This window comes from Myotis myotis, unplaced genomic scaffold, assembly GCF_014108235.1.
Source record: "Myotis myotis isolate mMyoMyo1 unplaced genomic scaffold, mMyoMyo1.p scaffold_m19_p_3, whole genome shotgun sequence".
Classification (NCBI taxonomy): domain Eukaryota; kingdom Metazoa; phylum Chordata; class Mammalia; order Chiroptera; family Vespertilionidae; genus Myotis; species Myotis myotis.
This window is the reverse complement of record NW_023416335.1, coordinates 5,143,224-5,167,757: the sequence shown is the minus strand read 5'-3', so window position 1 is coordinate 5,167,757 and position 24,534 is coordinate 5,143,224. Positions and strand designations below refer to the sequence as shown.

The window sequence follows — 24,534 nt, the reverse complement described above, 5'->3', positions numbered from 1 at the left end:
GTTCGCCACCCACCTCGGATTGCACTGTCCTACCCATCTAGTGATAGAAAGCTGCACGTGTCTTCAACCTAATACAAAAATATTAACACTTCTGGACATTATAGGCATAAGTCGTTATATCTCTACAATATAATAATTTATACTGTACAGCTATAACCGATAACAAAAGGTGCAATCCTTTTTTTTTTTTAAAAAATCACACGGTTCACATGTTTTTATCATTTTATTTTTAAGTATAAACTTTTTAAACACTTTACATAAATTAACTCCTCTGAGACTAATATTTGATGTACAGTAAATTGTAATTCATATAAAAATCCATAAACAACTTGTCTCACATAATTTACAAAAAAATCAGGGTTTCCTTTGCTTATCAGGGACAAGGATGGTATTTGCCAGTTTTTTTGTTTTTTGTTTTTGCCCCTGAGGCAAACCACCAGAGCATTGGGAAATGCAGCAGGAATTCCCCTCGGAGCAGAAGTCACGTGTGCCCATGTCCTTGTGGAAAGCAGCACGGGAGAGCATACGGTTGTCTATAAACTGTAATTTCGCCCCACATTTTAAAATGAACACAGATATATATCACATCCTATGCAGAGACTACTTCCTTGTAAGCAAAGGTCGACAACGCGGTGGTATGTGGAGACACTGTACGCATTTTCACCCTCTTAGATACAGGGCCTCACAGGAACAGATGGCCCGGGGCAAAACGGTTAGGCCTGTCCGTCCGTCCTCTTACTATTTGTCCCTTTTACTCACACCTTCAGTCCAACTGAGTGCAGCGATATGCATATGTAAACATATTCTTTAAAGCCGATCACCTTTAAGGTCATTCAGAAAAGGGGTTCTGTTTTTTTTTGTTTTTATTTTTTTTCCGTGAAATGTTTTTTTTTTTTTTCAAAATAGCGGTCTCATTCTGGAGGAAGGCTCTTCTGCGCCGGAGAGTCCCAGTCGGATTGTGCTACAGACAGATCTGAGCCGTGGTGGGGGGGTTCGGCGGGCCGCGCGCCCCCTCCCGCAGGCCGTCCCTGTCCCCGCGGGGACGGGGTTACCTCTTGCCGATCTCGCTCTGCCGCAGGAACTGGATGTTGTTGGCGCTGTCGGCCAGCTCCGGGTACTGCTCCACCGACAGCACGTAGTAGCCGTCGTAGCCCTGCACCTTGCCCGCGCTCAGCAGCTGCCGCTTCTCGCCCTCCGTCCAGAGGCGCGCGCCCTCCTCGCCATCGCGCACCCGCTGCTGCTCGCGCGCCCAGGCCCGGGCGAGCGCGCGCTGCCGCGCCTGCTCCAGGATGCGCGCCTTCTCCTCGTCCAAGGTCATGCCGTAGCGCACGTGCAGCGCCAGCGCGCCGAACTGCATCTCCACGTCGGCGAACCTGCGCGTCCTGCCGTTGACCACGGTGGTGGACTGCGACACGGTCACGTTGATGCCGTTCTCCAGGGCCTTGCGGCCGCTGGTCAGCCGCAGCGTGCCCAGGTCGCTCTCGGGCGTGCTGGTCTTGATGAAGTAGTGCGTGTCCTTGCCCTCGATGGTGAAGTGCAGGTTCTCCAGGTAGAAGGCGTTGTTGAGCACGGCCGCCACCTTGATGCAGTCCTCGTTGGCGATGTTGAGCACGTTGGTCTGCACGCGGCCCTGGCTGACGGCCAGCATGACGCCCTTGCCGATCAGCGACTTGACGGTGGCGAACCACAGCCACGACGGCGCGCCGCCGCCCTTGCGCCGGCTCACCTGGACCTCCGCCATCTTCCCCAGCGACAGGAAGGCCTTGGCCTGCCGCGCCACTTGTTGCTGGACTCCAAAAATGGGCTGCGAAGGGAAAACAGAGGGGGCCGGGTTAGACAACAGCTGTGGCTCTGGTTGGCGGGAGCCCGGCTGCCTGGCGGCGCGCCCACTCCCCACAGGAGGGGGACGGGATCTGGAGAGAGCTCCATGGCATTTATTGAAACCTCTGTGGGTTCTTTCGAGATGAAAAGGCTTAAAAGAAACCCTGCGTGGAGGAATGCACGCAAGATGCACACCCCTCAAGCTGATCCAAATGTGCTTGGAAAGGCAGGAAGCGCTAACGCCATCGCGTATTCAGAGCTTTTTAGTTTCTAACGTGGGCAGAATGTTCGCGTGTGAGCTTTCCTCTTTCAATCTCTAGATGCCCGTTTCCTCCGTCCCTCCCATTTGGGGCACCCAGCTTAGCAGGTCCACCATCCCAGCAGCTTTGTCCCCGGGAGGCTGAGGAGCAAGCAGCAAACACAGGATGTGCAAGGCTGGGGGTCACATGCTCTGACTTGTAAACTCTATCCTCTCCCAGTGAACACGAGTTCAATAGAATGTGATCAGTGAAACTGCAGAACTGAAACTTACAAGGATGAGTGCGCTGTGGGACAGCTGAGGATGAGGATTTATTACTCTGGGAAAACATTTATTTTTTGGAGACTTAGGGACAGGGCACACGCTACACTGGCAAACGACTTATTATTTTTAAAAAATATATTTTGATTTTTTTACAGAGAGGAAGGGAGAGGGATAGAGAGTAGGAAACATTGATGAGAGAGAAACATCAATCAGCTGCCTCCTGCACACTCCCTACTGGGTATGTGCCTGCAACCAAGGTACATGCCCTTGACCGGAATCGAACCTGGGACCCTTCAGTCCGCAGGCCAACGCTCTACCCACTGAGCCAAACCAGTTAGGGCCTGGCAAATGATTTAAACCAGAGGGCATCTTAACTCAGCCATTTCCTGTACTACCAGATGTCTGGCCAGTGTTCCCAAATGGAAACATCTGTTTTATTTGCAGCCGTGAAAGAAACATTTGTTCTCCCCGCACTTGGGGCGGCCTCCCCGTCTTTGCCAGAGATTCCCTAAGCCAGGGGTCCTCAAACTACGGCCCGCGGGCCACATGCAAATACAAATATTGTATTTGTTCCCGTTTTGTTTTTTTACTTCAAAATAAGATATGTGCAGTGTGCATAGGAATTTGTTCATAGTTTTTTTTTTAAACTATAGTCCGGCCCTCCAACGGTCTGAGGGACAGTGAACTGGCCCGCTGTTTAAAAAGTCTGAGGACCCCTGCCCTAAGCTGTCCTTATGGTGCGTGTCTCTTGACAGAGAACCCGAACCGTATTTAAAAGGCTGCCTCGGGAAAAAAATTGGCAATTCCATTTGTACCGTCAGACGTAAGTGTTTTCAGACATGTTGGGGAGTCACACACAATTAGGACACGCTTGTTTCATGCACCAGGAAACTGCAGTATGTCTGCATGGCACTGTGGTCAGCGTGGATGCATTTGCAATTAGAAATGTTAAAATGGCCCCCAGCTCTGGACACCGATGGGTTTTTGCTTTTTTAAATGTGGAGATGACATGTGAAAAAGGGAATTGCTTTTATGTTATGAAACATGTACCGGGAAACAGAGGTATTGACGCTGTATGTGTGTGTGTGTGCTTTAGCCACAGTTGCCTTTCCTCTTTGTAGTCATTGAAATTATAGGAAATTGCTCGAGGGGCGGGGGGATGAGTCTTTCTAAGAATCTGCACTCTCTCGTTTGTTATGGGGCAGCCCAATTTCTTGATCTTTACTTATTCTTGCTTTAAGCTAGAATTCTGTTGCTTTGTTGTGCATTCCTTTCTGATCTTTGAATGGTGGGAACTGAAAGTGGCATTTTCTGAAATGGCAGCTTTGACTTTGCCATTTTCCATTCTTCCCCCCCATCCCCCCCTTTTATTTCTCAGAACCGTTACAGGCCTCCTGATCTGTTATTGCCAGGAAAATCCATAAACACTGAGTTGTAGGGGGAGCCTTATGTTTTATTTTTTATTTTTAATCGTCTCCCATGTAACACGGTTGCTATTCTTTAAAAGGTGACCTTTGTGGCATTGTTTGTGGGCTGCTAATTTGGAGTAGGGATCGCCTGCCCTCCTGTTTCCTGTGTCTTTGCCTTCAGGTCCCAGGGGCCATAAATGTGCTTTCACGGGCTTCTCTGGAGGAACCCTGCAGTTTATTACCTTTTGCTAATGTCTTTCTGTGTTTTTATTAGCATCACTAAAAACAGATTTAAGCCCATTTCATGGGCCCCCAGTTTACTGAGCAGAAATGTTGTTTTTTTCTTCCCTCAACGAGTCAAAAAATTAGAAACTGATTTTGGTCCAGGTTTCACAAGCACAGTGTGACTGAATACGGGTGCACAGGACACGCGTAAGCCATTTACCACCCTCCCCTAGCTTTGCTTTTTGGTTCTTACCGGGACATCGTCCCACTGCTGACTCTTCACCAGTTCGTAGGAAGGCTCCGTCAGGTCAAACTTGGGGACGGGGAACCCAGGGATCGCGTTGTGCAGGTGGAAGCCAAAGGTCACCAGCCAGCTGTTAACATCTGGGAGGAGGACGTTGCAAAGGACAGGGGTTAGGGTTTATGCTGTGCTTTCAGAACCTGAAACTCTTACCTGAGAGAAAGGCCCGGATTCACAAAGAACAACCAGGGAAAGAGCACACGTGTACCATGACCCCACAATTCAAAACCAGCTCCCCACTTTCGGACGCGAAGACAATCACCCCAGCAAGGGCCGTAGGAAATGCGGAGTCACAGACACGCACTGGGACAGATGTGCGCCGGCTGCCGCCTGTGTTGGTAATCGGGCCGAAACCAGGCAGGAACAGGGCGCAGCAGCGGGGAGAGCCAGGGTTGTTGGAAATGGATGGAATGTGTAGTGTGGTCAGCAAAGGCTGGTCTTGAAGACAAGCTGTGTGTCACTGTCTTTCAAAAGGCACGGCCCAAGGATATGCAGCTGCCCGCAACCCATTTTCTAGGAATAAGCCCTAAGTTGAGAGAGTGGAAGACAACAGTAGATGCTTCATCAGAGACGAATGCGGAAAGCTAGCCCGGGGCGCAGCACTGCTGCTCACCCTCAGCTAGGCCTTCAGAGGCGCACTCTGCACAGTGGAAACACACTTTTTTGGGAGAAAACCTGGAAACCTTTCAGATGGTCTTTTAAAATATTTGCCTGTGACTCTGAAAGCCAGTAAGCTCCGAAGAAGGCGCCTCTTCTCTTGGGAGGTTATGCTCTTGCAGAAGTGCTCAGCGGCGTGCGGCTCTGGGATCCTGCTTGGGTGTCGATGACTCTGTATGTTAAGCTGGGACGTGGGAAATTGCATTTCACCTAATAGAGTTTATGCCAGCCCATCTCTCTTTTGATGTTTTTAAGAAAATGCTGCGTTGGCATTCTGCAGTCCACATTGCTAGGAGCGGAGGAAATCGGGAGTGTGGCGTCCCCGCCTTCCAGTCAGCCCCTGTCAGCACCTCGCAAAGAGCCCGGGGTTAACTGCCCGTCACCATGATGGAGTCGCTTGCTTCCTATCTCCTTCTCTAGGGCACCAATTCTCACCCCATTGCCAGGCCGGCCGGCTCCTTGTCCAGGTATCATATGGCTCTAAAGTCATTCTCCCTCTTCTAAATGGGGGGCGGGGTGGTGGGAGAGGTAAACCCCAAGTTCATCATGTAGGGCAGAAAGTGATATCTATCTCTCTTTCTATCGATCATCTATCTTGTATTTAGAGAAAATCCCTTCGCATGCTTGGTGGAGTCTTGGAGGTAAGGACTCTCCTACTTACAACCAATGTCTGTGTAACAGTGAGAACCAGAGGGTCTTAAGTGTTGAAAAGCATTGCCAACGTAATGGGACATGGCTGTGGAGGCCGCCTGAAGAGCCCTGAGGGAGGGCACCAGGAGGGCGTGGCTGAATTCGGACACGGAGTGAAGGGGCTTTCAGCGGGTTCACACGGCAGAGAGCTACGGACAGCGTTAGGAATGCGGGGAAAGCAGGAGGCAGATGGAGAGTGAACGGGGGCAGCGTTTGGAGAGCCGTCCTGAGAACTGAGAAAACGGACATCTCGGTACACCGGAAATGCCGAGCAAGAAAACGACAGCCTGAAGGAGCACCTATCTACCACAAGCAAAGGCAACACAGAAAACCCCCAAACGAAACCACAAAGCAGGGAACCTTAACTGTGGAGTGCAGCTCAGGAATGAAAGGTGGAGGCAGAGGATTCAGGGTCCTTGGAGTGGAGGAGGAGTGAGGAAGTCAGCTATGTAAGGGAACTGGGCGTGCTTGCTGGGTACCTGTCTCTGTTTCCTGGTGGCAGAAGTGGGATCTGATGCGTTCAATTGCATCACGCACCAAACTTGGGAAGATCTTAAATCTGTGCCCCGAAGATCAGTGTATCTATTAGTAGTCCCAGGACTGTACCACATGGTAATGAAGATGGTAGTATGAGGGGACAGGAGTGAGGACAGACACAGTGTCCCCTGGCTAAGCAACTGATGGGAGAATCGGTTCCTCCGTTGTCCTGAGGTGATGGCGGTGGACAGTTAGTTCAGCTCTTCCCAGGGATGGGATGCTGAACCACACTGTGCTGTATTTCACACCCATCCTGTCCACTAGAATGGACACGGCTTGTCTACAAAGCCACACAGCTGGTAGGAGAGGGGGAGGGACTGGAACCCCGAGTTCCATGGTGTCTGCATCTCCAGGTCACTTCCCTTCAGTGACTGGATTCCATGTCACTTCAGAATATTGTGGCCTTGGGCATTGGCAGGCAGAACAGAAGTAACAAGCTATGTCTCGGTTTCCCTTTTTGGTTTCTCTACGGTTCCACAGAGAAATAAACACGTTTAAGAGGCGAGGCATTTGGTTTTGCACGAGTAAAGTACAAAGTTAAAAAGAAAGCAACTCCAATTATTTTTGTGCGTTAACCCAAGGATTAAAGTAATCCCGTACCCGGCAAGGAAGTAAGATGACGCTCACCTGTGATGTAGTCTTTCACATCATGGATTTTGCTTGCGGGATTGTTATTCCTGAACATGTACAGGTTGAAAGGAGCCGGGTCCCTCCCGATTCTCCTCCAGATTTCTATGTCAGGCGTCGTCCACCGTCCTGCCGAAATGTCGTAATCCCTTTCTCCGAAGTGGATCAGCTTTGTGAGCGGGTCATACAGGCCACCATGAAACCCAATGACCAGCTGGAAGTCCGTATTGGAGTCAAAGTAGATTTCGCCGTAGGCGGTGTACTGGATCTGCTTGAGCATGAGCCCGTTGCTGCTGAAAACCGCCAGCGGCGTCCCGGTGTTGTCCGAGGCGATGTAGAACTCATCCCCGCTGCTGATTTCCATGGCGAACAGGTGTCCCTGGAGATCGTAGTAGAGGGAGGTGATCTCCGAGCTCGAGTGGTTGTAGACGTGCGTGATCCTCGTGGGGTAGATGAGGTCGGCGTAGAAAAACTGCAGGTGCTGCCCCAGGCTGGTTTTGCTGGAAACGCGCCTTCCCAGGCCGTCGTACCGATAGATGACGGTCCAGCCGCTGCCCTTGCTGTACACCCGCGTGAGGAGCCCCTTGGAGCTGTACTCGAAGATCTCCGTGCCTCTCTGCCGCAGGAAACCGTCCTCGTCCAGCCGGTACTGGACGTCCCCCAGGCGGGTGATCCTGTCTCGCAGGTCGTAGCGGAGCGGGGTCAAGCGCGCGCTGTTGCTGGGGTTCAGCAAGTGGAGGTTCCCATTCAGGTCGTAGTTGTAGCGCCACATGATCTTCTCATTGAGATACACGGTCTGCAGCTGGCCGTCCACGTCGTACTCGTAGGCGTACTTGGTGGTGTTGGCGAAGGGCCCGATTTTGATCTCTCGCTTGGTGACCCGACCCATGTTGTCGTACTGGATGGTGATCCAGTACATGAGGGACCGGAAGATCTCGTACTGAATCTCCTTGATGCGGCCGTGGGCGTCGAAGTGCTTCGTGTACGTCATCACGGCCGTGGAGATGATCTGGTTGATGTCGTAGTAGATGACGCCGAACTTCCCAAACTGCTCGACTTTGCCGGAAATGTCGTCGAACTGGTAGAGGTCGATGGGCAGCGGCGTCTCGTTGATGACCCCCTGCATGCTGGTCACGCGGAAGCTGTTGTCGTAGCTGTAGTCGAAGCGCGCGTTGACCATCCCGTCCTCGCTGAAGCGGAAGATCTGCCTGTCGATGAGGGGGCCGATCTGCCGGTACCGGATGGTGCAGATGAAGCCGTCGCTCTGCAGGTTCACCGTCTTCAGGACGCCCGCCGCCTCGTCGTAGGTGAAGCTGACCCGCGTGCTGTCGTACAGGATCTCGGAGAGCCGGGTCTGCCTGCGGTACTTGAACAGGACCCGCCGGCTGGTGCCCAGGAAGGCCGTCTGCAGCAGCAGCCCCTCCTCGTTGTAGTCGGTGATGACGGAGGCGTTGCTCTCCGGCGGGTTGTAGATGTTGCGGTAGTAGCCGATGGAGCGGATGGTCTGCATGGTGTGGCGCGCCACGCTGGGCATGGTGATGGCCGACAGCCGGTCCCACAGGTCGTATTCGAAGATGTACTGGCGCTGGCTGTGCAGCAGGAGCACCATGGACTGCAACGAGAGGACACACCGTTAGGCGGCGCTGTGAACGGGGAAGCAGAAGCAAGGCTTAGCGAGCGCGGACACGCGGAAACATGCCACCCGGGAAAATGATTTTTTTAAAAAAGTATATATTTTTATTGATTTCAGAGAGGAAGGGAGAGGGAGAGAGATGAAAACATCGATGAGAGGGAGTCACCGATCGGCTGCCTTCTGTACGCCCCCCACTGGGGATCGAGCCCACAACCCAGGCATGTGTCCTGACCGGGAATCGAACCATGACCTCCTGGTTCATAGGTCGACATTCAGTCATTGAGCCACACCAGCCAGGCTGATTTTCATTTTAGTTGAGTTACCCTTGACCTTGCAGGTTGCTAAGGATTCCCCGTCTACTTTGCTTGGATGCTTAATCCTGAGGGGGTGGGGGGTTCTGCAATCAGCGGCTCAAGATTCATAATGTGCCACGTGTCAGGACACACGCTTCCTCCCCAGGCATGCCCACCGAGTGGCAGGCTGTCGATGGGCCTGGGTAAATCGGGATGCAGGCCTGGGCCCAGCTGCCTCCGAGACACCATTTCCAGGTGCAAACAGCATCTGGGAAAGGCAGTGCTGTCCACCATGAGCAGTTAATTCAGGAGGGCGGCTCCCCCCTCATTTGACTGAAGAGCCACTCAAATCATGTTTCAATTCCCAGTGGATGTGGGGGCGGAGCAACACCTTCAGAATATCGTTTTATGAAGAAGAGACATAAAGCGAGCCCCAAGTGGATAATGTGTCCGTAAAGCATCGCCGTCAGCAAACGTTGCTAGCGTAAGCACATGGCGAGTGAGGGCTACCAACTCCCTTCACAGAAACACGACCCGGATGTGGGTTTTGCTTGTTTGCCTGCAGACTCTTGCCTGGCATCTGCAGCCGCCATGCCATCTACATGTTGAAGTCACCTCTTGAGCGTGCCAATCTCTCCCGGACCTCAGGGGCCATGGAAGGTTTCTGGGCTACACACTGCCTCGGCGTTAAATTACGAAGTGAATAAATGTAACCCTAAACATTAGCTTTGCTTATTTAGCAGGTATCTGCAGGAAGACAAAAGGCACGCATCTGCTGGGCTTACTCTGTGGTTCCTCAACAGCCAACCAATAGCGTGACTGCATGCAGGGGGATGGCTGGTGTGGAGGGAAGCCCTCATCTCAGGGCGCATGTGGGTGGGTTTGCCAGAGGTGAGGTTGACAGGCAGGGCCCTCGCTGGGGTGTCCGGGGTTGGGGGGCTGCCTGAAGGCAGCAGCATCCGACTGTGAACCGTGGCCCTGCAGCTGGTTCTCAGGGGGGCCAGACTTAGGCAGGGTGGCTGCAGGGCAGGGGTGGGGATGGGGTAGATGCAGGGGTGGGGTTGAGGGGGCTGCAGGGCAGGGGTGGGGTTGAGACTGAGGGGCCACGCAGAGCACCCCTGGTGACAAGAGTGTGTGAGGCGCACAACAATGATGCGGACATGAGCTGGCAGCCAGCGTTACTCCGTGAGAAGGAGCCAGCGTGGAGGCCGGAGCTGCTGGGCGCTGAGTCCGTAGCTCAGGCCGCCGTGTGGTGGAGAGGCCTCAGGACTCACACCCAGTCGTTTCCCGGGCTGGTGCTCACTGCCCAGGAAGGAGGCACCCCAAAGACATGCTCTTTGGGGGGCGTGTTTCTTGAGAGAGGAATTCCAGGAGACAGTCCTCTCCTCCTTCCTCTTCTGCCCCCGCCCTCGGGCCCATCAGTGCCCCAACCGCGTGCCGCCTGGCTCTGCACGTGGAGCTTGGACTCTGTTGTGGGACTGTCCCTTTGCTCCTGGTGCTTAGGGAGGGGGCCAGCCCGAGCCAGGTGCTGGCCTTCTACATGGGGAGGGGAGGAGCGAGGCACAGAGTGGTGGGGATGGGGTGGCTGAAAGGCAGCTTCCTGAAGAGCAGCCTTGGGCGACCGATGCGTGAACAGTGCGTACAAGGGCCTCTGTGCTCTCTATGGCCAGGTCGATGCCTGCCGGCGGCAGCGCAGGCCCGGCAGCGGCAGCTTTCACCGTGCGGACGGCAGGCTCTCAAACCACAGACCCAGCTGGGAGGTTATGCACCAACGACTTACACACCCAGCGTCTCATTTGTGAAGGTGGTCCATGTACACGCCTGGCAGGGGGACAGTGTTCCGTGTCCGTTTACAGCCCAAGTCACTTACAAGGGCCTCAGCGAGGGGGACCATCTCAGGAGGAAGAGCTCGGCTCACGCAGATGCATCGCTGCTGTGCAGCTGAGATGGACACAGCGATGCTGAGGGTGGTACATGGGGCTCAGGCACTGTCCCTGACCCCTTGTCCTTGTGCTCTGGGAGATGGCTGAAAAGTACTATCACTGCCTCCCCAGTTGTCTTTAAAAAATGTTTTTATTGATTTCAGAGAGGAAGGGAGAGGCAGAAACATCAACAATGAGCGAGAATCATGGATCAGCTGCCTCCTACATGCCCCACACCGGGGACCCACCGCACAACCCAGGCACGTGCCCTGACCGGGACTCGAACCGTGACCCCCTGGTTCATGGGCTGACGCGCAACCCCTGGGCCGCATGGGGTTTGGACTGGGAGGGTGCACACCTACCTTTTCCAAGTACGTGTAACTCCACGTTTTACCGTCCGCGAAGACCCGCGACACGATGCGGCCCTGCCCGTCGTAGTCCACCTTCTCACTGGTGGTGCCCCGCTGGATGCTGGCGATCTGCCCCGTGGACGAGTAGGTGACGTTGACGGCCATCAGCTTGCTGCTCGGCAGCCAGAGCGTCGGGTGCCCCGACGTGTCGTAGGCGATCCTCAGCAGGAACTTGCGGTGGTCGTCGTAGATCTTCTCCGTCTTTGTGGTCCGATCGAAGTCGACGGAAAGGAGGTTCCTGCCGTTGACCTGTGAGAACACCAACCGGACGACACGATAAATCACGCGGATCCAGTTCCCGCCCCTGGTCACCCTTCGGCGTCCCCACCGTGGCTTAAACACCATTTATGGTGATTGATTCTCTTTGTCAGTAAATTAATTTCGCAACTTCTCGGGTACGAGTGCAAGGCGGCAGATTAACTGCTCCTCTAAAAGGTTTCATTAAGCAGAAAGACAGCCTGGCGTTTGTTCAAAACCCTTTCAATTAAACTTTGTAAACTCGAGCAACCGATAAGAACAGCACCAAAACGCGTTTGCTTTAGAGCTGGTTCAGATGATGCGAAGATACGTCGAGGCAGACGGCGCCCGGCACCCCCCACCCCCCCACGGGCACCCGGAGAGAACTGCTCACGGGTTAATCGTGGCCGCACGAAATGCAAGCGGTGAGCAGGACTGTCCTCTGCGGAGCAGTTGTGTGGAAGCTGGAACCCACATTACCATAAATTATTAATGAGCAGAGATAGCAGGAGGCTACAAACACGAGCATTGCTTTTGGCCAAATGCTGAAATGTCACCACTTTGCCGAATGCCTTTTCCTTGGATGCCATCTGGTTGACTGGCAGGGACTTCAGATCCTCTGCTCCCCCGCCCGCCCGGTCCGACGTTTGTGATTCGTTTACGAGTCTCGCACCACGTTGCTGGGAGAGGGTCTTTGTGGCCCCAGGCCATGGCCAGAATCGTCGACCACGTGAGGTTGTTACCGTCGGTGACCCATGGTGCACCCAAACCAGCCAGCGTCGCAGCCGCTTGGTTACGTGGCCTCGGTTACGTGGCCTCAGTAAGTTCTACCTACCAACGGCCCACAGTGTTCGCAGCCTGGGGCCCCGCAGGGGGAGCCCGGGACCTCCGCTCTTAGGTCTGCGGTGTGGCCTGGCGGCTGGTACCTAACGAGGTCTTGTTGACTGTTCGGATTGTTAAAAATTAAATGGGGAGATCTTAATTTCCCACGGCCATGTCCTAGCTCGGACCTTCAAAATGGAGCGCACAGTCCCTTCCTCCCCAGAGTGAGGAGGGTCTCCGTATAGAATCAGAGAACCAGCAACTTAAGATCGGATTTCCTCTCCTTCCCCCTGCTCTTCCTAATTTCCTTTTATGTCTGAAAAAGGAGTGTTAATAAAACAGACAAAAAAAGGATAACTTATACACAGCTCGTCACAAAGAACAGCCGAAACATATGCTCGGGGATTGGCCTGCTCTTCCCGCTCCTGGCACCTTCCTAACCTGCGACCGGAACAGCCCCTCCCCGTCCCCGTGCTGCCTGGTCTGAAAGCCCGCGTCCGCAGACGGGGTGGGATTCTCCGGGGTGGGGTTAGGAACACACGACCAGGCCTCTGCTGACAGCGTACTTGCCCCGAGCCCCACGTGATTCTCTCACGTAACAACGGTGGGGACAGAGGCAGGGAGGGAACATTTCATTCATGCACAAAATACAGCTCTGTCATGTCTGCTTCGTGAGGGAGCTCCTGGGTAATATGTTACTCGGGTCATGCTATAGACAGCCAGTCCACCTGTAAGGCCATGAGGCTGACGGATGTTATGATTTCCCCAGAAGGCTAGTGATTAGTAAAAAGTGGAGCCCGGTCTAGAACCGTGGGTTCTGAATTCCAGGTGGGGCTGTGTTTTTGGGGTGCAGACTTGGGAGCACGCGTGGGAGCAGTGCCCTTGCATGTCTGATGAAGGCAGTCCTGTGCCCAAGACTGTGTGTATGTAATCTGCCTGCTTTAGGGACAGTGAGTAGGAGACAGCCTGGAGCTGCCTTCTGGTTTGCAATGGCCCTAGGAAGCAGGTCCTGGGGAGAAGCAGAGGGGGGTGCAGGCAGCCACTGAGGCCAGGCTCCCCGGAAGGAAAGGTGGCAGCTGGAGTCGACTGTGGCAACAGCCCTTGCCCCTCGCCAAGTGACCTGGGGCAAGTCCGAGCCCGCTTTCTCGCCCATCCATCACGTCACCTCCTCCTGGTGTCCACTGCTCTCCCTTCTCACTCCTCTCCCTGAACCGCCCTCCCTCCGCCTCCCCTGCCTGCTTCCTGATCAGGGACAGAGCGCGGGCACCTGGCTCGCACAGCCTGGTGCGGGTGGGGTGGGAGCACGTGGCACTGGTGCCTGAAGGCCTGGATTCAGTCCCAAACACCGGCCTTGCTACTGAAGCGGAATCAGAATATGACCCGTCAGTGGCATGCAGACCGTATTTGACCCATTGGTCCCTTTTTCACTTCATTTTTATTTCTTGGAAACAGAGACTGGGTTGTAGTCAGTAGCTGTCTCCCCCTCACCCCCCACCTGCCCCCTCGCAAAGGTTTGTCAAGGTAATTCATGTTGGATTGTGATAATAATTTAACCATTTTTGGTGCAGAAAACATGGACATTTTAATGGTGTGTTCTGTTCTCTCTCTTTGATTTTAAGTACTTTACTTTTGCTTAATGGCGCGGCAAGTGATTTTAGGAATAGTTACCTAGTTATCTGATAACTAAAACCTGTTTACTAATAGAAAGAATGGGTCAGGCTCAGTTTGCAGGGGTCTGACGGTGGTTTTCTTGTCACCTGTGTTTTAGTACCGAGTCTATGTTGTCTTAGATTAAGCACTAAATAGGTGTCCTACGTCACCGCGTGCTTCCGAGATATACACGGCTCGGTGTGGAATGGTCACGCAGAGAACACTGCAAAGGTCAGGGCCAGCAGCACAGTCAGAAAGGCCATTACATTCCTCTTACACATTCCACAAGTCAGTGGCGAGGAGGCAGGTGCTAGGTCTGACGCTGATGCTCCTCCATGTGCCCAAGCTGTACTTTAAAAAATTGAGGATATAAAGAACTAGCCCGCCTTCCACCGGCCAGCCCACCTTTCCATGCCCGTCTTTATGATCTGGAAAACTTTCAATAGCGAAGCCCTTTCTTAATGAGCCCCATCCCCACATCAGGAAGCCACCACCCCGAGTGGGTGAAGGACAAGCTAAGATTTAAAGATGGCGTTAGTACAATAAGAACCCGTTGACACCCGGTCTGCTGGAGGCCGTGCGACATGCATGTTCCTGATTTCCCGGGAAGAACCATTTTTGGTCCTAGATTCTGCTCTCCGACACTCACCCTGAGCTTCCGGCCAAAGACGTTGACTTTTCCCTGGGCCTGCTCCTTCCGGAACCTCCACTCCACCAGGTTCTGGCCGTTCTCCCCGGGGAGGGTCATGTTCCTCTTGGCCATGGTTGGGTTGGCCGTGCCGGCCAGCACGTGCGGCTCCGTCTGGTAGTGGGAGTCGAGGCCGCTGGCGTAGATGATCCGCAGGGAGCCGTCGTAGCCGATCTGGTAGCTGTTTCTCAGCTGGTCTGCAGGACAAGCAGCAGAGAGCGTCAGCCACAGGCGTGGATTAGACCCTCGGCTGGAGACGCCGCGAGAAGTGGCACCGATTTCTAAACTGTTGACTCAACTGCATTTGTAAGGAAATAAAAACGCTTAAGGACGTCTGCTTAGAAAACAGTAAGACATCTCTGATTTCTGGCATTTCACGCCGCACCGGGTGTGGCCGACCATGAGAGAACGTGGGGGTTTACAGGCCTTCTCCGCTACCGATGGGCTCCTTTTCCTCATCTGCCCGACGGACTAAATGAGGGTCGTGCAGTGAGCGTTCTGCAAAGAGCCAAGGATGTGCTCCTCCGGAGGCTGGTGTCACCTCCAGCGTCTAGGGGACCCTCCTCCCCTGTTCCTGTATCTTTTACTAAAGGACGCTGAAAAGATTTAATAGCTATACCTTCTCTACCCCAAATATAAGGCGACAGTTTGCCTGAAATGGACGTTAAAAGAAGAGACTCATCTTACATTCGGTACCAAAGACATTTCGTATTGGAAGCTACTGCTTCAGCTTACGATGCTCGCATAACACAGACGATTTGGAGAATGAATGAACTCGAGCAATACTAACTTCAGATGACTGTGCAGAATACCTGACAGAATTAGCAACAAACAACAACAACAAAATGAGTTGAAGAAGTTTAGCTCAGAGCTAGCGATTCCTAAGGGCTACGCCCTCACAACTCTGCATCGTAAAGGACTCTGGTGGGAGGTCCCGTCATGGAGACGTTGGACACAGATGCCTACGGAGCAAAGAGCTCCAAGTGCAGACATTACATACGGGCGTGTTTGGAACTGGGATAGAATCTCCAGTGACCACACCACAGGGGCATTCAGACACCGTGCCCCGGATTCAGGAAGGGCCGTGTCCCCAACACGGGATGCCTGGCAGTGAGGGTGACGGGCTCAGGACACCTGGACGGTGACCCAGGGAGGGTCTGATGATACATGTGAAGCGTGGAAATACATTGTTTTATTAAACGGGAATGGATGGTTTCCAGGTTAACATAGTGTTTTCTGTATGATGTAACTTTATAATATAGCGTGCCCCCAAAACTGAATACACACTTTAACAGCTGGTAACTCACTTCATTTTCACTCCTTTTCAGGTTTAACTGATCTGAAATAATGGGTGAAGCCAGACTAAGCTTTGAACAAAGAAAATGTACCCTAAAGAGCCACTAGACTTTTTTAAAAAAATGGGGATACATGAAAGATAAAGTTTACGGTGCAAAACAGGCAACAGGCAACACACAAAATGATTCTTGATGTTTGTGATTCCATCGCTTTGCGTTATCAGCAGTGTCTGGACCAGAATGGGCATCAGTTTGAAAATAGGCATTGATAAAAAATAATTGTTCCTTTCTGTAGATTCCTGTACATTTTGAAAATGAACTGTACGCTAATAAACAGTGACTTTATAACCAATGTATACGTCTTTTTGGGACACCCTGCATGTACATATAACTCAACAACCATTACGTATAGACATGAGGCTGTTTCCTCCCCATCTCTGGAGGTTTCCATGTTTCCCTCCCCTGTTCCGGTTCACCTGAGACAACGAGGTGGCCACACTCTCTCTGGGGGCCGGGCCTATGTTTAAATGGTGCTTTCCTGTTTACCTTGAACCATGGTGTAGAAAGAGTCGATGGAGGACAGATTGGAAGTGATGCTGACATCCTCGTCTCGGCTGGACGACTCCAGGTCCACGGTGATGGCCCTGTCCATGTCGCCATGGAGGTTGGTGACCACTCCCGTCGGGAAGGTGACGTTTGTCAGGCGACCTTCGCTGTCGTAGCTGAATACAAAGGCAGGGGCTCGGTGTTAAATGGGCAATGGGGGTTCTCCTATAAGTGTAACGTGCGGCTCCGTCAGCTGCACAAATTGGGAAGAATATTTGTCTTCGTGCAAGAGCGGTGCAGACGGAGGACTTCAAACATGCTTTGAAGTCACCAAAGCCTGTTTGACACGGAAACCCTCCCCGGTGAGCGCGAGTCAACAGCACAGCTCTCCCTCCCAGCGCATCCGTCTTTGAAGTGTGACCAAGACCTGCCTGCACATCCAATTTGCTGTTTCAAAGGGAACATGTTTGCTGATGTTAAATTCCCAAGCATTCCTCCCCGTTTCCCACAAAGTAGACTTACTGCGCAGTCCTACCAGTTGTGAAAGATTTATTAATGTCTGCTCTACATGGCAGTGCAACCCGAATACATATACAACTTTGTGAAATAGTGTGTCTACATGCATGTATGTACTTGTGTATTTAAACATACTCCTTGAGTGTCCTGAGACATCTTTAACAAACTAATCAGATAAAAGTCTATTAAAGACTTTCTTATTTCTCAGGGATTGACATGTTTTATCATGGTAAACTGGGGCGTAAGTGTTGGGTGGGATAGTGAGACTCTATCTTGTCTACACTGAGATGGTAGGAATGGGAGGCATTTTGAACAATCATCCTATATAATAAAAACCCTAATATGCAAATCAACTGAACGGCAGAACGACTGGCCGCTATGACAGGCATTGACCACCAGGGGGCAGATGCTCAATGCATGAGCTACTCCCTGGTGGTCAGTGCACTTCCACAGGGGGAGTGCCACTCAGCCAGAAGCCGGGCTCATGGCTGGCAAGTGCAGCAGTGGTGGCGGGAGCCTCTCCCGCCTCTGAGGCAGCGCTACGGACCCCTCGGGGGCTCCCTGAGGGAGCGGGCCTAAGCTGGCAGTCAGACATCCCCCGAGGGGTCTCGGACTGCGAGAGGGCGTAGGCCAGGCTGAGGTCCCCTGCCCCCAGTGCACAAATTTCATGCACGGGGCCTCTAGTTTATTATATTTACTGAAATGAGGTATAGTGTTTACTGACACTTAATGATTACATGTGTTTTTATTATATTTTACTTTTTATACTTTTATTACTTTTTAAGTATATAATATAGGAGGCACTTTTAAATGTTAAGATACATTTTATTTACTTTTTAAAAATATACCTTTGTTGATTTCAGAGAGGAAGGGAGAGGGAGAGAGAGAGGAACATCAATGATGAGAGAGAATCACTGATTGGCTGCCTCCTGCCCACCCCCCATTGGGGATGGAGCCTGCAATCCAGGCATGTGCCCTGGTCAAGAATTGAACTGTGAACTCCTTGTACATAGGTCGATGCTCAACCACTGAACCACACCAGCCGAGCCTTAAGATACAGTTTAAATAGCTGTCTCATAATCATAAATATGCATTACAGATGCACTTCACTAAAGAAATGATTTTTTTGGTGACTTTTCCATTTGTGGTAGCATCAGAGAACATTTCAAAAATGACAATATGGTTTGAAGAAAAAAAATGCAAATTATGGCTGAAAAAGTAGGGATTTCCTTGGGACAACCATACACTTAAGACTGGGTTTCAGCTGGGTACTAAGGCTGCTTCACTAATCAAAGGTCTAAGCCAGTGGTCGGCAAACTCATTAGTCAACAGAGCCAAATATCAACAGTACTTCTTCAAAATAGACTCGCCCAGGCCGAAAACCAACTTCTGCGCATGGGCCACGAAGTTTCAATCGCACTGTACGTGCGCGCCCGCACGTGGTATTTTGTGGAAGAGCCACACTCAAGGGGCCAAAGAGCCGCATGTGACTCGTGAGCCGCAGTTTGCTGACCACGGGTCTCAGTGAACTGGAGACTCTGACCAAGCCCTACCCAGGGTCAGCCCAGATGTGGGCCACGTAGAGAGAGCGCCTTAATAGTGACAGGCAGGGGAGAGAGTGTGGAGGGCATCTGAGTCACAGGTGTGAGTATGGGCAACAAGGGGCAAGGGCTACAGAAGTACCTACATGATATTCTGTTCTAACAGGCCAGAGAGCTTTTAAAGTGTAAAAAACTAGCTTTGAGAGCTTGGTTAATAACTAGGCAAAGGTTCTAGGTCATGAGAGTAGAGAGGACAGGGTCACGGTGGGCTGGCTGAGGAGACGGAGGGAGAGCACGGGGTCTGCTCAGCCCCTCTGACCGCTGATCCCAGTGCCCCGTGGGCGGTCTCAGATCACGGCTGGACTGACATGTTCTGACAGTTGGCCATGCTGCTCAGCCAGCGGCAGGGCCTGGCCTGGGAAGAGAGCAGCGCGAGGGAGAAGTGAAGAGAAAGAAAATGCGCCATTAAGTGCAACCACTGTTTGGACCCATAAAAGGCAGAGCTGAGATAGGAAGGGAGACCGCCCCGCCCCCCGCCCGCATGCTGGAGCCCAGCCCCGTGTACCACTGTCCTTGCTTGGAGAAATGACCGCTCTTGAAGACACAAACACACGCAGGCCTATTTATACAGAACCACTGATAACACCAGCCTGCGGGGAAATCTTACCCTGGACGTATTCTTATACCATGTGACGTTCTCACAGCATAGCGTGGAAACGCCGTGTTTTGAAGAAAGAGCATCCTTTGAATCTCCTATGGAGCATGTATTCACACTGCATTCTCCCTCCTGCCGTTTCCAGACGGCAGTGAGCACGGGCTGTGGCCAGGCAAGTTGGTCAGCCTCTGGCTGCATCTCACGCCGGGCCATCCCTGGAACCTTCATGCCCGGGCCCATTATCCTCGTGCCAACCACGGGCTTGGTTCCCAGGGAGCTCCAGCTTTCCGCAGGCGATGCCACCTGCCAACGCTCTGACCACTCACCTGCCCCCTTTAACCCTCGGGCTGGTGTACGTTTTCCGGCTCCATTCAATCTAATGCGGGAACATCCCGTCTCCCGCAGAGAGCATCTCCCAGCCGCCGCCTCGTCTTCACGGCTCATCCCTGCGCCATGTCCCGTGGCAGGGAAGCTGGGCACACGCATGGAACAGGGTGCTGGTACGCAGACCCTAACCTACCAGCCCTGGCTCTCTGGGAAAGAAAAACAAGTCCCGCTTGCAGGCGGTGCAGTTGGTGACCCGGCTGAGAGGGGTCTTTGTGGCCTGTTCCGTCTGGCCGGGCAGTTCTGAGTTGGTCCTGGAGGGGCGGCCGAGTGTCCGTGAAGGCACCAATGGGGCTCAAGTGCACACACAGGCGGGCCAGGCGGGTGGCTTCTCACTGGGCGCACAGGGCGGGCGAGGTACTGTGGACACAACGCACACGCGGAGTCGGATGGGAGGGGAGTCACGCAGGAAAATTGCGCTACTGAAAACAAGGGCCACGTGGGCTCGGGGCGCACGGAGAGATGCCACCATGCCGAGCAGCGAGGGAGGCCCACCTCAGCTGGGACCTCGCCCGGCCTGGACCGAGACGCGGGATTTAGGCAGAGAAGGCAGGTCGGCATTCTCCGGCCACGGCCACGGCCACGGCCACAGCCGGTGAGGGGTGGAGGAGCATGGAAGGGCAGCGAGGTCAGGAGTGACAGCCTGGCTGACGTGGAGGGTCCTCTTAGGGTCCATTCCGCCGTAGAGGGAGGCCCCAGTGGGTTTCAAGGGGAGGGGTGGGGGTGGGGTAAGGCGTGGGAGCTGAGGAGCGTAGTAAAGGAGGAAGCGGGGACTTGAGGAGCTGATGATGGCAGCACGCACAGAGCCGGGGGCGAGGGGCCGGGTCAGACGGAGCTTGCCTCTCAGACCTGATGATTTTCCTCGCCAAGAAAGAAAGTCAGCGACCAACACGGGGGTTTTAAATGGAAATGATCACTGGTTTCCTCCAGGGTTTCCTATATAAAGGCCTGGCACACAGATCAAAGCTAGGAGGGACCCGACTTCAGGGTGAGCGATATTTCCCAGGAATAGGTGAAACTTGATAAAAAAAACTCCCATCATTATTTTGCTTCATTTCAGTGGGGACCAGCGACAGCTGCCCCCCAGGTCAGCACCCACGTCCAGAGAAATGAAAGCAAGGTGTACATGGCCATGCAAGGTACCAGGGGACTTGGGAATAGGGAGTGAGTGAAGGAGTCAGGGGCGACTTTTGGGGACTTTGAGAATGCCAGGTGACCCTTCCTCACCCGGACAAAAACAGACATACAACGCCCAGCAAGTGGCCAACCGCCCCCCTCTGAAATACGGGACCGTGGGGACTGAGGGTGGCCTCCCCCCAAACCTACGCCTGTGGACATACTCCCCACTTCCCTGCACTCCCGGCTGTCCTCACTGCAGCCGGCCTTTGTTTCTCTCTGAGTGCATCTCTTTCATTCGAGTTGGGACTTCACAATGCGACAGGCCCCAGGGAACTGGAAGAGAACATCAGCTTCCTGCTCTCCTATTCATGGGCCCAAGCCTCCGGGCTTCTAATTGACCCAGCACATCCTCTCCCACTCGGATGCCCCCTCCCAGAGGCCTGGCTGGGAAAGGGCTCGCTCCCCAGGCCTCAGGGCCTCCGTTCATTCATGTGTTCACTCATGGGATGTCCTTGTCTGATGTTTATCTATCTGTTGTCTCTAATTTTGTTGCGTTTTTGCCTAGCCTTGCTGTTCTAGCCTTTGTGGGATACTCTAAACTCTCTTTTCAAGTCTCCTAAGCAGGGGGATTACGGACAAATGCCCCAGAGATGGGGCTTCAGCCATTCTCTGTGGAAAATGATGCAATCCTCCCGGCGGGACATCTCTCCCCTCACAGATACGGAGATCCTGAGCCTTCCCTTTGTCTTCATCACGTCTCTCACGTCTTCCCACCCCCACAGCTGCCCTCGATTTAAAGCAGGTCTGGCCTCTCCCGTCGTCACGGGAACGCCAGGTGACACTCCTCCGTGAAATATCCGCAGTGGCCCTTCCACTGGGGTAAGATCAGCGGACTCAGACTGTGACCCACACGTGTCAGCAGACGATGGATCCCGCACATTTAACATAGCAGGATTACCTATTGTCTTGAGTGCTTCCCTGGGAGTAAAATCCTTTGATCAAATGTTTTTAAAATTAATCTTCTGTTTTTGAGAAAAAAACCGTGAAGCTCAGAGCAGGGATGGAGAGAAGCCAGTGAACCCGAGACGAGAACGGGAGGTGGAGGACGGGCCCCAGCCCTGGCGCCGAGGGCCGGCCTCTGATGCAGCCCGACACTGAACGGGTCTGTCTGAAAAACGGGGCAGGTTTTTGTACGGATGCTGTAGTCTTGGCAGTGCCCCGCGCCTGCACCTTTCTTCTCTTCTCTGTGGAAGAGCGATGAGAGCCTGCCCAGTGTGTGTGTGATCACCGAATGGTTTCTCAGCAACACGCCTGTTCTGAGAAGGCGGGACAGCGCAGGGGCTGCTGGGCACATCTAGGGGCCTCGGGTTGGGGTCATGTTCCTCTGTGTCTTCCCCACCCCAGCACCAGCCTGCCCGGAGAGCTGCTTAGTCGGGTACATCCGTCTTCCTGCACCTTGACCCAAAGCGAGGACCCCCCTGAAAGACCTACCTAACCTGGGGCCCCTCTCACGCAGAGCGATAATCTTTTCTTCCATCTATTGGAGTCCCTTAGGTTCAAATTTCCTTCACTTTAACAGCCAGCAGAATCCAGAAAAGTCCCCTCCATCTTGCCACCTGTTGGGCAATGCTTTTTCCGCAACGCTAACATGTAACAGCCTCTCGTCTGCCATTCTGAAGTAGACACACTCACTAACCCATCATAACAACAACGTACGTGTCGATCACATCTTGATCCTCATTCCTGATGAAGGACTCGCACCAATAGCCAAGTCAGAACAGAATCCCATATAAATGCGGGGGGTGGGGTGGGGGTGGGGTTGGGGTCCTAAGAGCAGTCGTGTGACTTGTAATCCGAATACCAGAAGAATTTACACGTGAGCATCCAGCTATGAGTCTGAGATTCGCGTATCCTAACAATGACCTTGCAGACAAATCGTAACTTCTTTGAATTCTGCAGCAGAGCTGTCTGCAGGGAATCCTCAAAAACAAGGCTCCGTTTAGAATATGCAAACTGCTTCCATCAAGTTAACCAGAGTGACCCACCAACTCCCTGATCATGGGCTCCTCTGGTACTCAGCTGACTGCTACCTATGTTCTACAAAGGTGACAGGGAAAATGCAAAATAGGACAGTATTTTATGCGATTTTCATCTCCAGGGCTAAGAGGAGCTCAATGAGAAAGGGTCAGGGTCCCATGGGAGGCGGGGAAAGGTGGTTACACCTGCTTCGGTTGCACGTCTCTCAGAGGACTTGTCGATGGGCCAAATTCCCGCAAGCACTAGGCTCCATAAACCAGAGAGGGCAGAAGCCTGCAGTTCAAGCCTCTACTCTCTTTTTCAAACACCCCAGACCAGTGGTCGGCAAACTTATTAATCAACAGAGCCAAATATCAACAGTACCACGATTGAAATTTCTTTGAGAGTCAAATTTTTTAAACTTAAACTATATAGGTAGGTACACTGTTATGAACTTAATTAGGGTACTCCTAAGGCTTAGGAAGAGCCACACTCAAGGGGCCAAAGAGCCGCATGTGACTCGAGAGCCGCAGTTTGCCGACCACGGCCCCAGACAACAGGAGTTCAGGACCACAGTCAAGGACAGAGCCTTCCTCCTGCCGTCGGGCCCAGCCCTTTCTCAGAGCATTGAGCCTAATGAGAGATGGTTACAGATATGACATATTTTTTTCAAAATTGAGTAAAAAAAGGGACCCAGTGTCCCTTCCTTACATGACCACATCAGGGACAAATGCCGCAGGGACGAAGCCCGGCTGTGAAATCCAGAGGCCTGGAGAAAAGGCATCCACGTCAGGACATTCGGAATTAGCTCCCTTTGGGGGTGGGAAGATTCTGGGCTGGCCACCATTATGAGGAGGGTCATAACGATCATCTATAAGTCATTAACATATTGTTTATGGACCGAGGATGGTTGACATGAGCAGGACACATCTTACTTGTTTAGATAAGTCGTGGGCAAGTCTTGACATGTTGACTTACCAGGCAGCGGATGGCAAGGGACATTTTTGCTCCAAAAAAATCTGTAAAACAGAACTGTGCATGCCCTCATCCTCCTGGATTTATTCCAAGGGGCCCTGAATGTGCAGAGGACAAACTCATCTTTCTCTCTTGTCTTCCTCTCTGTCCCCTGGCCTGTGTCTGTCATACACAGAGCCTCATGGGGAAATGGCTGTGCAGGGAGAGCAAGGAGGCACGGGGTGTGTGTGTGTCTCCCAGTACGTCAGAAAGGCTTACATAGAAAAGCAGGGAGCCCACTTGGACAGAGAACCCTAATTTATTATGAATTGCCACCACAAGCACTGGCATCGTATAAAAAATATGAGGTTTGACAGGAAGGCAATACGCCTAACTATTTCAGCAAAGGAAACGTGGTAATTTGAGAAATGATGCTTCTTTTGAAACAAGCCTTGACAGGGGCCTAAGAAAAGTTGAGGAGAAACGCCAGAATCACAGATTTTTTAGCGTAGGAAGAGATCTTTAATGATTAGGACGTCTTTCCTTTTACAGGTGAGGGCACGGCATTTTGGGGAGGGGCTGGGACTTGCCCACAGTCACCCTGTTAGGGGTAACTGACCAATCGGGGCAGGACCTCAGGATCTCAGGTCCCCGTGTGGTCCAGGCTGCCTGTGCTGCCTCTCGGGAGAGAGAGCAAAAGAGAGCAGTGAGGGAGGAGGGCGCCGTGAACACTGGGGGAGGAGGGCGCCGTGAACACTGGGGGAGGAGGGCGCCGTGAACACTGGGGGAGGAGGGCGCCGTGAACACTGGGGGAGGAGGGCGCCGTGAACACTGGGGAGGAGGGCGCCGACTGGGGGGAGGCGCCGACACTGGGGGAGGAGGGCGCCGTGAACACTGAGGGAGGAGGGCGCCGTGAACACTGAGGGAGGAGGGTGCCGTGAACACTGGGGGAGGAGGGTGCTGTGAACAGTGTGGATGGCTGTCCCAGTTGTCTCATTTCCTTCATGGCCTCCCCCGACCCTGGGAGGGAGTTCAAGAAAGAACAGTGGCCACCCTGTGCTGT

At 53.0% G+C, this 24,534-nt stretch overlaps 1 protein-coding gene across 6 annotated transcripts in view; it reads right to left on the bottom strand.

Annotated features, from left to right (window-relative positions):
• Window positions 1-210: 210 nt before the first annotated feature.
• The window catches only part of TENM3 (teneurin transmembrane protein 3), a 415,109-nt gene continuing 390,785 nt past the window's right edge, over window positions 211-24,534 (bottom strand). For all 6 annotated transcript variants that reach the window (XM_036299786.1, XM_036299789.1, XM_036299788.1 and 3 more), the window contains 6 exons: window positions 16,287-16,462; window positions 14,407-14,642; window positions 11,001-11,297; window positions 6,791-8,402; window positions 4,232-4,362; window positions 211-1,804 (listed from right to left, as the gene is read on the bottom strand). In XM_036299786.1, the coding sequence (XP_036155679.1) occupies window positions 1,049-1,804; window positions 4,232-4,362; window positions 6,791-8,402; window positions 11,001-11,297; window positions 14,407-14,642; window positions 16,287-16,462 (3,208 nt within the window). In that variant the 3' untranslated portion in view covers window positions 211-1,048. The remainder of the gene's footprint in view (window positions 1,805-4,231; window positions 4,363-6,790; window positions 8,403-11,000; window positions 11,298-14,406; window positions 14,643-16,286; window positions 16,463-24,534) is intronic.